This window comes from Microtus oregoni, unplaced genomic scaffold (genome assembly GCF_018167655.1).
Source record: "Microtus oregoni isolate MIOR12 unplaced genomic scaffold, Mior012 000032F_ref0000030, whole genome shotgun sequence".
NCBI lineage: Eukaryota > Metazoa > Chordata > Mammalia > Rodentia > Cricetidae > Microtus > Microtus oregoni.
In genome coordinates, this window is record NW_024543091.1 from 12879078 (window position 1) to 12892250 (window position 13173).

The following is a 13173-nucleotide window of genomic DNA, read 5'->3' on the forward strand; positions in this document are numbered from 1 at the left end:
ATTCATCTAGTTCAATAATTAATTGTAAATCTCGAAGGGTACAGAGCAAGGCAGCTCAATGAAGTATTTCCCTTTTTGAATCTTTCCTTTCCCCTGACTGCTGCATCCCAACACAGGATCTGAGGCTGGTCCTCAGAAAATTGTTGAATTAAAATTGTATGAACTGAAATGAACTACACACACACACACACACACACACACACACACACACACACACATACCCACACACCGTGCATGCACACACACAGGCAAAATATGTATATATCATATATATTTATTTCCATCTTCTTATAAATTAGGCCATATTTCTATTCATTTAGCTATATATTGATAATCTTTGATGGTTTTCTATAAATTAAGAAATCATTCAATAAAAGTCATAGCACTTAATTCAGACCAGCTTCACAGATGAGCATGTCACATCCATTTCTGTTGATACTGCTTTGCGTTTTTTTTAGTTTTAGAATTTCTGCTAGCCCAGCTTCTTTCTGGGAAAAGATTGTGGATGTTTATACTAACAAAGAATGAGCTGTGGCATGTTGTAAGTAGAATCCCCTCCCCCAGTTCAGGTTACAAGGCTAATAACATCAACCTTTAATTAAAGACGTTCGCTACGGTGTCATTAGAGCTCTGGACTGATTGGACTTTGCAAAACTAGACACTCTTGTATGTCACAGATTGACTAAAGGACATTTCGTGTTTAAGGATGTGATGTGCAAAGGCTGGTTGGAACTGAAGCGCCCGCTAAAACACTATGTCCAAGCTCAACATGGCAAAGTTGATAAAGTTGTGGTTTAAATGCCTTGAAACAACTATAAGCTGAGAGTCTTGTGCATTCCTTTGGCTTCTCATATTCAGGCACTGATATTCACCACCTGAAGCAGTGTTAAATCTCTACCTGTGGGCTGACATTCTTTTTACAAACAGTGACAGAAAATAAGGAGGAATAAAGAGGCCCACTTAGACAATCAAATCCTAGAATTAGAATTTGGGTGTCCTCAACCAGTAATAACATTTTTAATACACCCTGGCTAACATATTAGTGAAGCCACTAGAGACCCACGACAACACTGTTTCTTTTATTTGGTGGGAAAGAAATAGTGTGTTTGTGCTTCTCTGTTAGTTCAGATTCGATTCCGTTTTCAAGACTCCGTCTAGCACATCCTGCAGGAACACACCTTCGCTATCCATGGACGATGCCGAGGCTGACCTGGAAAGAAAGCAGATATCTGGGTTACATTGTGCAGTACAGAAACAAGAGGAAAGACAGAAGGAGGAGAGATGCGTGAAGGGGAAGCGAGAGGAGCAGAAAAGGAAGGAGAACATTGCCTGTGATTTCTGCATCCCGTTCCTACCCTGAAGTAAAGTGCACTAATGATAACCGATATCCCTGTCTTATAAGGCAGGAACCTACATTTTAATCCTACGCATTACCAGTAGCTTTAAATAAGTTCAACAACAAAATCTTTCAAAATGATGAACTTAGCTTGAAAGAGGCAAATTCTCCCAAATTTTAAGTAACTCAATTGTTCTTAGAGAAACCTACAACAATGGTTTGAGTGCCAGGCTTTATAAATATTTGCTGAAGTATGGATTAAGGTGCAGAATGTATGTATCGTTCAAGCATTTGGGTAGTTATCTGTATAGGCTAACAAAATGGGAGGGGGAGGCAGATATGATATAAATTGATTTGACTATTCAAAGAAGTGGAGGCTTGTGCTTTCATTAACTGATTTTTTTTGGTATTAATGATGCAATTCCAAAGTTGTAACTTTCATTCCTCCTGGAAAAATTCAAAATTGGACTTTTAATTTTAATTATTATCACAGCAAATAAATAGGGTGCCCTATATCATTACACGTATATATTCCTGTGAATCAGCCTATGGCTTTATGCTGCTTTAAAAGTTATTATGCTGGGGTTTACATTTTTCTCTTTGGAATAAATTAATTAAAGCATTGGTGTTGCTAAACAAAGCCAGTAGGAACTTATTACTTTATTATTGACATTGTTCTTCCTTTTTCCAGAGCAAGTTTCAGCCTCAGCCACAAGCCTGTGTTTGGTGGCCATGATTGATGCTCAGCTCACACTGTCCACATTTTCGGCCTCATGCATCATCATCAAGCCCCTCCAACACTGCCATCCTGGAGCTGTCCTACTTTCTGATTCCTGGCTTTTGCCGGTGATTCATGAGCCAGAATAGTAAAAGAAAAAAAATCTCACCTTGGCTTTTCACAATGTATCATCCTCTGTGAGAATTCTAGTTTTGTTCATCAGATTCATGCAAATGTGATATTGATTGACAGTGATGTATATAGATCCACACGCACAATGTGCGACATAGAAACCACTAAAATGTTCTATTAGCGGCAGGACACACACTGCTTAGAAACTACTTTGAAACTGATGTGGAAACTTAGTGCATAGTTTTTTATACTTTCAAACTCTGCCTTCTCCTCTATTTTCAGCTGGCACTACCCGTGTGTATGTACGTGCGTGTGTTCATGTGTATGCATGTATGTGTAGGCCAGAGATTAGCACTGTTATCATTCTCTGTGTTACTTTTTCAGCTCACTGAACCTGGAGCTCTCTGATTCAGATAGACTGGCAGGCCAGCAAGTTCCAGGGATCCCCTGTTTCTATTTCTTCAGCATGTAGATTACACCTGGCTATTTTTACAGAGGTGCTGAAGATAAAACTCATGTTATTGTGCTTGCATAGAAAGCATTTTACCGACTGAGCCACCTATCCTTCCCCTGAAGTTATTTTTAAGTCCACTGTCCCAAGAACATTGGGAGGTAAAATTATTAATTTTCTATGCCAATGTTCTAATGTCTCTCATTAACAGTAGCCTAAAAATTGCAAACATTGCCCTGTAATTTTATCATCATGAGTATGACGATGAGGGACAAGGGGTGTGTTCTAAGACAGCCTGGAAGATAAGGCTGAGCTTTACCCAGAAGCAAACTAGAAAATGTCAAAATTATTTTGCAAAAGCAGCTTTTAAAATAAGAAGCATCCAGGCCTTAAAAAGCCAGGGAAGGAAGGTCTAATGGCCCAAAATCACAAATAGGGAGCTGCATGTTCATGATGCTGCCTTAGAGCTTCTATTACTAGACATCAACCTTGTCCCCACAGGTTTCCAGAACAGAAATGCCGGGGAAGAAGTAGGTAGATGTCACAGAGTCAGAGACACAAGCTCCTATTTGGGATTCACCTGTGAGCCAAAACTCACGGCTGATGAATTATTTCAAAGAAAAGACATGTCCAAGGGTTACTTTCCTCATCAGACCAGACCTCTAGGTTCACCAGCAAGGTCGAAATAGCAAGAATACCCTGGCTGACAGGTGCTTCGCCAACCTTAATGGACTCCAGGCACTCACCTGGGTATAAGGCTTGAACCAATAAAGATCAGAATGGCAAGCTGAGTAAGGTAAAGCCCTCCAGAGAAGAGGGGAGCACACTCAGCCAGGCCTCTGAGCTGTGACCCATATGCAGAGTGGCCCATTTATGAACAGCTCCCCCTGGCCAGCTCCAGGCTGGACAGTACTGTGAGGGTGAAAATTAACCCACTATCTCCAAAGGCCACTCAGGACGTCATCTGTAACATTTTACAGAAAATCTAAAAATTCCATTTTATTAATGGTGTTTAAAAACTAGCAGCACCTAAAATAGTAACTTCATATCTTTTCAAAAATATGTTTCAACTTCTCTATGCTACCTTGTCCTTATGACCTTCTGTTTATGAATGAGGGTTGGAGTCAGTGTTATGTAGCTACAGAAGCCAGAATTAAGGGTCAGCTCGAAAAGATTTAAAAACAAAGACAGTATTTGGATAGAGGAATAGAGGAAGCGATACTCTTGGTATGGGAAAATCATTTCTGTTTTCCTTTTCTAAATACTCTTTAAACATTTAGTCTATTCATTTAAAATGAGGTAATAAATATATTAGTCAGTTAGCATTACATTAAACTACATAAGGTCAATATCCATTACAGCTAGAAGGCCGAGCATGCTCCGCTTTGTAACGGGGATTTTGCACACCCATGAAGATGTTAAAGGGAATTTCAGATGGAGTGATGCCATTCCAGGGGAAAACGGGAAGAATGATGGCTCCAGACTTAAGCGTACCCCTTCGCAACGATGGCATTGTAAGTTTAGCTGCCGACACACTGCTCTTAGTTAGGGTCTCAAATATCACCACTTCAAACCTCCTACATTGGTTTTGTGTGCGTGTGTACACCACCCCTACACAGTAAACAGAGATGTGTACTTCTCCAGGGTGATGCTCATCATTGTGGGGCCCCTACACTTTGAGTCACTTAGACTGAAGTTTATCTCTGAAAAATGAGTTGTCATAATTTCACAGCTTCAGAAAAGTCCCTCTTTGCCACCAAATTCACATAAGAAACACAAAACATATTTTCTTTCCTTGTTCAGTTATAGGAATTTCATCTATCAGATGTTTCTACTCCGAGGAAATTTAATGTCTCATCAAAATCTTTTTCAGCAAACAAGCACCTCTGTCAGAAGTGTCTTAATTTCTTATTACAGAATTTTATCCACACGAAGAGTAATAAATAATTCATGCTACTACCTCTTTGTTGTGTGTCCCTGAACTGCACAGAGCTGGGAAGCTGACAGCTGTGTCAGGGCCAGGCACCCAAGATCTGACATGACAAGCAACTAACAAGTTCCTTTCGGTGTGTCCCAAAAGAAGACAACAGCCCAAAGTGCAGAGAGAAATCCCGAGCCAAAACGAAACGGCTTCTTTCTTTTCCCCTAAGTGTTTGCTACGAGCTGCTTTCCAACCCGCAAGCCCTGGTCATTTTACAGGACTGCCCAGCCCCCTTCCTTCCTCACACTCGCTTGGCCATTTACGCCTGGCTACGGATCAATATGAGCAATTCTTGGAGAAATACGATGTCTCCATGACAACCAAGCCACAAATTCTCAGTGGAAGGCAGTGAGACCAGTAGCGAACCCTCCAGAGGTTTCTAGGCCTATAAGGGTAAGATGTCTTAAAATGCAAGGATGGACAGAGGAAGAAGCCAGAGCAATTCATTCTTTATTACCGGTTTAATGATGTCCGATGTATGGAACAGGGCTCCCTCTACAACACTCTTCCCCCACTCCTGTGTTTTCTAATTACTCTGTTTTGTTTCTTTTGGACATGTTCTTTTGTTCACAACAGTCAGATGGTAAAAGCCATCTGATTTTCACTTATATTAAGGAATCGTGGGTGACATTATTGCTGATGCATCGTGTCAAAAACAACGAGCGCTTCAGGAAACCCCTGATTCCTAGATTTAACTTCCCGACAAAACGTTTGATGGGAAACAGTTCATGGAGAACTGTAAAAACCCCGTCAGAACTAGACACCTTCAATCCTAACTAAGTAATCTAGGAATAATCTTTAGTAGGGACAGATAGCACTACCATCACCGTCTCCTTTTTAAAGTGAAACAAATCGACATTTTCCTTGGGGTGTTATGCCAGAGAGCAGGGTTAATTTGTTCTTTAGCAATTTCCGTCATTGTAAGAAGATGCTGTCTCTCTGTGCCCTCAGATGCAGAAGAGAAAGCATTGCTGGGATCGGGCACGCAGCTGCAGCTCCTTTTTTAAGGGATCCTAGTGCAGTGGAGGGGGCTGATACACACTTGCCATCACGACTGGGCCTATTGGGGTTCTGAGATGACTTAGGGGGCCTGCCATACATTGCAGGCTGCACCTTTCCCTGAAAATTAAATCTCAGTATCTCTCCTCCGGGAAGGATCAGGGGACTGCTTGCAGCTGGCCCCCTGTCAGGGAAGGCAACACAATTTGGAAATCTCTTAACTAAGCTGACAGCCTACAGAGAGGATGAATCAAAAATATGATACAAAGATCGCACACAAAGATGTGAGAGGGTGGAGGAGACAGTGTAGCCAGACAAAACGGGAAAGCAATGTCTGTCCAGCCCGGAGAGAGAGCGAACTCTTTCAGCCATGGTAATGAGGTGGGTACCAGCAGCTGGAGGCTTGTAGTGGCCCAACAATGTCATTCAATTTTTAGTAACAATTATTTTTTCTTATAATTAATTAATAATTAAAATTGGGTGTCCTTCAATCTGAAGGCAGAAGCCAAAGATCCCAGCTAAGAGGTTCGAGCTATTTTTTTTTTCCTGGTACATTTTCCTACCTTTCCTTTTCACAGAGAGAATATCAATGTAAGCAAATTTGACACAGAGTAAATCTTACTCCCCGATAGAGGGTTCCAACAGTCTTTCCTGTTGTTTGACCACCTCCACCCTTGTTTTGCTAAAGCTCTCCCCTCCCAGTCAGAGTTCTGTTTGTACAGGGTAAGGTAAAGAGATTCTAGTGGTGGCAATCTGTTCCTCTTTGCTCGGCTCTGCATTTCAGCCTTTCTCGGGTTAGATCTCATTATTTGAAACTATTCCAAATGTCGACATTTCTCTAGTTTCCAGCTTCTGTGTGGATTAAGCAGTTTAGCTTGGAATTGATAATGAACTAATGGTGCCGGCTTCCCTTCTCCGTCATAACGTCTTTGTACTGTGTCCAGCTGAATTCTTGATGAAAGAGGAAAAGATAACAGCCCCACACCGTGACCTCCTGGGGGGGGGGCGTTAATTTGAGAGTGCAGCTGCTAAGAGCCAGCAGCCTTCCACTGTCCTCCCCCACACACTCCCGAGGACCCCAAAGCTGTGTCAAATTTATCATTTTATACTTGACTATGTTTAAATGGCTTCCACCTGCACTCTCCGACTCTTCCAAGACACATCTGTCAAGAATGTCCTCGGTATCTTGGAAGTTTGCCGAGTTCAAGTCGGTGCCATGCTTGACCGGACTGACTGAAGCTGTTAAAGAGAGAGAAAGGAGAGAGAAAGAGAAAGACAGCCATGAAAAAGTAGCAGTGAACGCCATTAGACCATTTCAGTCCCACAGAAAGTGTGGGGGCACACTATGGAAACACAAATAATAAATTGAAATAAAGCGTATCCTCTAAGTATTTATTGGCAGACACATAATTAGTTGAAAAATCCATAGATGGGACTTTATCTCAGAAGAAAAATAAGCTTCTGGCCTCAGCTTAAAAGCTACGCAGCTACAAAGTGACAAAGTGATGCTTTCGAAGTTGGATTCGTATTTTTAATGCATAAATCTAAAACAATGTAGTCAATTAAGAGCACATGGGCACAGAGCAAAGACCATCAGCCAACTCAATTAGAAAGCCCAGCTCTGCCCCCGTGGTGCGACTCCTTCCGTGGTGCAAATCACAGGAATGGACTCTTTGTTTGCACTTTGGCTGTCTTTTCATCACCCCAAAACCCATGGCCCCAAACGCATGCACACCAAACGTCTCAAACGAAGATCTTCAAGTAGAGAAAGAATGCATTCAACACCAGGAGAAGAAGGGTGTTTTGAGCAGCAGGTCACCCAATGACTTTTCACAAGATCATTTCCTAGGTAGCAGCAGGGACAAGACATGGAAGCTGGCACCCAGGTACAGCATTTCCTGTAAGAACGTTATCAACACCAGCTCTTTAGCAGATAGACGCAGATACCTATGGTTTCTCCGCAGGTTGAAACATTGGCTGTAGATGACATCCACAAGCAACGCGTTCCCATGTTACCTCCTCACTAGTCATTATCTACCAGGAAAAGAGGGTCTGCTCAGCATAAAGATATTCAGTAGACAGAACAAAATGAGTGCCGATCACACAGATCAGGTCACACCCACTGTTCTGAAGCCAAATATATGCACATTGTGGGGCATATGCATTCCTGTGAAGTATAAACATGTACATACAACTGTCCGTACATGTCCTTATATATGCATACATGTATACATATGTACACATTATTGAGTATACACTAATGCAGACATGTAAACATGTACACATCACCATTCATATGTATACCTATATATACACTCACGTATATATACATGAACATATGCTATCCAATATATATACATATATACTCAAGCAGGCATATAAATGTCCATACATACCCTTTTCTATATGTATACACACATGCACATACACTATTGAGTATATATCCATATATATGTGTGTATACGTATAGAAAATAAATACTCATTAAGGCATGTAAACATGTCCACACACCACTGTGCTTATGTACACACATGCATATATACATATACACAAACTATATATATATATATATATACTCATTCAGACTTGTAAAGATGTACATGCACCACGATTTCTCTCTATACATGCATACATCTATACACACATACATATACTGCTGAGTGTATATATATATATACATACTCACATGTATACACATACATACACTACAAAAAGGGTATATGCATGTACATACTAATTGCATATATATAGCTCACATCTATATATGTATATATACACTATTGAGCATTTCTATATAGTAATATATATACACTAGCAAATATACATATTACTTACACACATCTATAAATATATATCTATATACACATAAACACTTTTAAATGTACATATAACTCATGTATATAAAACATTTATCTATATACATACAGATACACACTACTGACAATATATATAGATGAACTCTTAAACACATGCATATGCATATACATGTCATACTACTGAGTGTGTATGTAACTCAAATGCACACACATATATTAGGGAGCAGTAGAATATTATATTCTTATGTTTCTATAGTACTGGCTACCACTGTCTACAGCTCTTGGTGATACATCATATTTATAAGTAATCAATGCAATAAACAAAATGTACCTACATATCTCATATAGGAAACGTTCTTAGGTTCAGGTTCACTGTTGCTAGACCTCCTCTAGTACATGAAAGAGCCACGCAGAGGCTGGAGCCCACATAGCATCACACACTGGATAAGTGACATCAAGGTGTCCTGCTGGAGCCCACAGAAATCAGCAGAATCAGCGGTCTGGGCTCCCCACTCCTCTGTGTGCTCAGAACCTGAGGCCCAGCAGCGACTCTTAAAAAGAAGCTGGTAACAATTCTAGTCACACATTCGCTGCAGACAGGGTCAGCAGCCTTCTCCGAGCCCAGAGAGTAGCTATCTTATGAACAGTGGGAAAACACTGGATTTACTATGTCCCAAAAACCTTCCCTTCAGAAGCAAACATGGGGGAAAATGGAATGCTTATTTTAGATAAATAAATCTACACTTTCATTTTGTAATTTTTGAAATTTCTGGAAGACACCAAAAAAGCATAGGCCAAGCCTGTCTCCTTCATTTTCTTTCTTGCCTGCAACAGTGCCTGGGTCATAGAGATTATTCTCCAAGGGTTTCTGAAATGAATGAATGGGCCAGACTAGTTGTCTCATAAATCAAGAGTATGTGTGCTCTCAAGGATGTGTGTTCAGTTAGATCCACCAGGAGACTACCACTTCATACCGTGTGGCCGAGTCTTTGATCTGCAACGAAACACCTGTGTCCTGATTATCGCTGGTGTGGCTTCCTTCAGTTTAGCTTTCCTCGCTTTAAATTGTGTGGATTTTTGAATTCACAGACTTTTGTGAGTGTCTAAGTGGGGTAGTGAAATGCGGCACAGCCACAGGAAATTGTTATACCAGCCAACGCTCATAGTCTTTTTAAGTGGATCTTTTCTCCATGTATCTTATTTGTTAACTCTGAAGTAGCAACTGTGGTGTTTACAATAAGAAGCAGATCACATAGATTAATCTTTTGATAGACACCAACGAGGTGGCGTCTCTCTTTATTTGGGCCAATGCATTGTTCTTCTCATCCAACATATTGTTCTTTCATGATCGAACACCTTTTATCATTCATCCATTTCTTCACGCCTCCAAAATATCTCTATCAAACAACCAATATTACAACTGCTACTCTAGTGGGCCCCTACTCCTTAGCCAGAACTATTGGCTACTGATAGACTATGGGAGAAAGGATACCATTGTTTTCAGTTGTGTGCCCGCTGGTGATCCCAGCAGACTCCAATGAATAGTTCTGATTCATGGCCACTAAAAGACCCTATTTAGTTAAACTCAGGGGATCACTAACCAAACATAAATGTATGGGTATGAGGAAGAGACTAATAGGGAAGATAGGAGGTAGACAGAGGAAGGTAAGGGATTACAGAGGGTGGGGAATTATATGAGTATACTACATACATTTGTGAAATTGTCAAAGAACACATTTAAGCAATAAAACATATTTCTGTTAACTAAAGACCTCAAAGGGAAGAGGGCATGGCATTAGAAGAAAGAAGTGCCTACCACTATTATGAGTGGCCATAGACTAGATCCAAGATGGGAAGATGACACCCAATGTTTTCAAAAAGCTAGAAATTAGGACCTGCCCTTGGTCTTTCTGGAACTGAGTCCAGCAGGTACCGCGTAGTTACTCTGTCTTGACTTCTGCTTTTTAAGAAGCTGGTTCTTGTGAGACTGAGTGTTGTTATTATGAGGAGGTTATTCAAATGCCCTCCTCACTACGGGAGAATTTTCACATCTAAAGTGGTACATGATTTGCCATTCTTCCCTGGGAGCTTCACAGAGCATCCAATTAAACCTACTGTGCCAGAAAGGACTCTACTGTGTCAACTGGTAGCAGCAGGCTTCAGAGAGGTTAATTACTGCCAGTCTACCTTTTGTTTGTTTGTTTCTTTGATAGGCTAATCCTTGTGCTTGTCTGTTGGGGTGTCTCCTGTGGTGTTTCCTCACTAAACTCTGACGTGACGAGTGACTGAAGTCCCTGCGATGGACCATTTCAAAACCGTTAAAATGAACACACACTGATTTGGTGTTTATTTAGGCCTTGCTCTTTGCTGGACCCCAAGGGGCAGAGAAGTGAGGGTCCTTTTAATGCACCCTCATGCAACCTATGATCTAGCTGGTGCACAATTAACAACATTAGTCAGGATCTCTGGAGTCCACACTCTCAGGGTGACATGCCTCTCAGGAGAGCAGAGAAGTCCTCTGCTAGAAAGTACTAGAGGTGAAGTTTGATCTAACTCTCCTTGAATGGGAATATGGGAAGACCAACCGGAGCCATTATCACTAAAGAAAAAGGCCCAGGCCCAGGTATGGTCAAAGAACTGCTGAATACCTCATGCCACAGATGTGTTTGCCAATGTGCCTGTCCACTTGGGATGTTTTTAATGAATTTTCCTTGTTTGTCTCTTGGAGCTGTCTCTGAATTGCTGCTGTTGGCTAATTCTTCTCACCTGTAGACGTTAGTTATAGACAGATTTTTTTCCTTGCCCTAGATAGTCAATAATTTGATCTTTACTGATGGAGGACCCATTTATCACAGGAGCCATCCTTTCACTATACATATCGACTCTTCCTTATCAATACCACAGTCCATTTGTAGCTCATCACTAAAGTTCTTGGGTGTTTTCAGTAGTTTTTGAAGGTGCTTTTCAGAGCTGGGCGGAGAGGCGCTTTTGACATCAATAACAGTGGAGACGGAAGCAAGACTCATCTTCAGCTTCATATCAGCGGCTTTGCTTCCTCTAGAGTGGATGCTGAAGCTGCCCTGCATTTGGAGGGTTGGGACCCCAAAAGACATGCTCTTCTCCACTAAAAGGCGAAGTCTGTTCCGTCCACTGGTGGATGGAAGGCTGTTCCCTTTACTCACCACACACTTTAAAATATTGACAGCCGAAAGGCTGGTGCCCTGAATATCTTTCCAATATCTCTAGTCAGTAGACAGAGAGAGGAGTCTGTGTGCTCTACATAAATGTGTGCAACTATGGAATGTACCTCTAATGGGTTTAATTCTGGGTTCTAAGAAATGAACGGTTCAGACAAAGACAATGGAAAATCAGTGTCCCTCTCTCCTCCTGTGTGTGTGTGTGTGTGTGTGTGTGTGTGTGTGTGTGTGGTACAGATTATTCAGGTTCATAGTCACATGCGTACATACACCTGTGGAGACCAAAGGTTGATGTCAGGTTTTTCTCAACTGCTCTCCACCTTACCTGTTGAGCCACACCCAGTTTTTTTGTGGGTGATGCAGACTGAACTTGGGTCCTCATACTTCCACAGCAAGCACTTCATAGACTAACCCATCTCTCCAGCCCTCATATCCAGGAGTTTAAAACAACATCCCAAACATTTTATGAGGAAGACTCTATGGAAGAAATTACTGTTTAAATTACATGGTGACATGGCCACGTAATTCCAAGTATGCCACACTCCATACACCTCTGTTCTTTATTCTGACTTCTGTTATTTTATAGAAGCTCCCACCCCCTTTTTGCCATTTGTAGAATAGCATTTAATGTTAAAGACAGCTATGACTAGAGTATTGGTTGCCTTTCCCATCACTGTGACCAAATACAGAGACACTTCAAAGAGAAGAGTTTGATTTTAGCTCATGATCTCAGGGCATCTCAGTCATGAAGATGACACAGAGAAACTCAAGGGTACCTAGGGTATATGGCTGGTTCTCTTCCTGTCCTGATTACAGAAAAGAAGCCAAGAAAGCTAGACCAAAACTGGAGCTAGGAAACGTCCTCAAAGGCCCATTTTCAGGGACTCACCTCTGCCAGACTGACCCCATGTAATGAAGTTTCCATAGCTTTGGACAAGCTGACTACCAAGGTTCAAACACATGAACCAAGGGGAAGAACACCACACATTCATATCCCTCCTAGCTAGAAGGGTTTCAGGAGATACACTCCCATCCTGGGTGAGAGGAGAGACACCTCCAATGTCAGCCTCCGTTCCCTCTACAAATACCACATGATTTCTCAGCTAAGGGACTCTGACCAAGCAGAGTGCTCTGTAAGAACCCATGACCTTCTGCTATAGGTAAAATGCACAATGAAGGGCATTTTCAGAAGAAACAACCCCTCCCCATGCCTAATGGGTAATCTCTCATTGGGCATAAAGTCTCCCAGGAGAATGCTTGTGTCCAGTACCCACCGGGTCAGTCTACTTCAGTTGGGGTCCATCAGTGAAGCTATTCTTCTTCCCACTTGAAAATCAATGGTTCCATGAAGACCATGTCCAAAATATTCTCCATATTCTAAAATCTTGTAAATCATTTATCTTTGAATTTAATTCTGTAAAGTCAACTATTTCGAATTATCTTTTCTTGCTATGTGCTTTAATTGAAAAGAATACATGTCATATGTGAAGTGAATAAAATAAGCATAAGAAATGATTCTAATATCATAAATTAGGACTGATTT

General features: G+C 41.2%; 1 protein-coding gene across 1 annotated transcript in view; it reads right to left on the reverse strand.

Moving 5' to 3' along the window:
• Window positions 1-1154: 1154 nt before the first annotated feature.
• The window catches only part of Wdr72 (WD repeat domain 72), a 172333-nt gene continuing 160314 nt past the window's right edge, over window positions 1155-13173 (reverse strand). The window contains exons 19-20 of the mRNA XM_041679848.1: window positions 6752-6856; window positions 1155-1210 (exon numbers count right to left, since the gene is read on the reverse strand). Of these exons, the coding sequence (XP_041535782.1) occupies window positions 1155-1210; window positions 6752-6856 (161 nt within the window). The remainder of the gene's footprint in view (window positions 1211-6751; window positions 6857-13173) is intronic.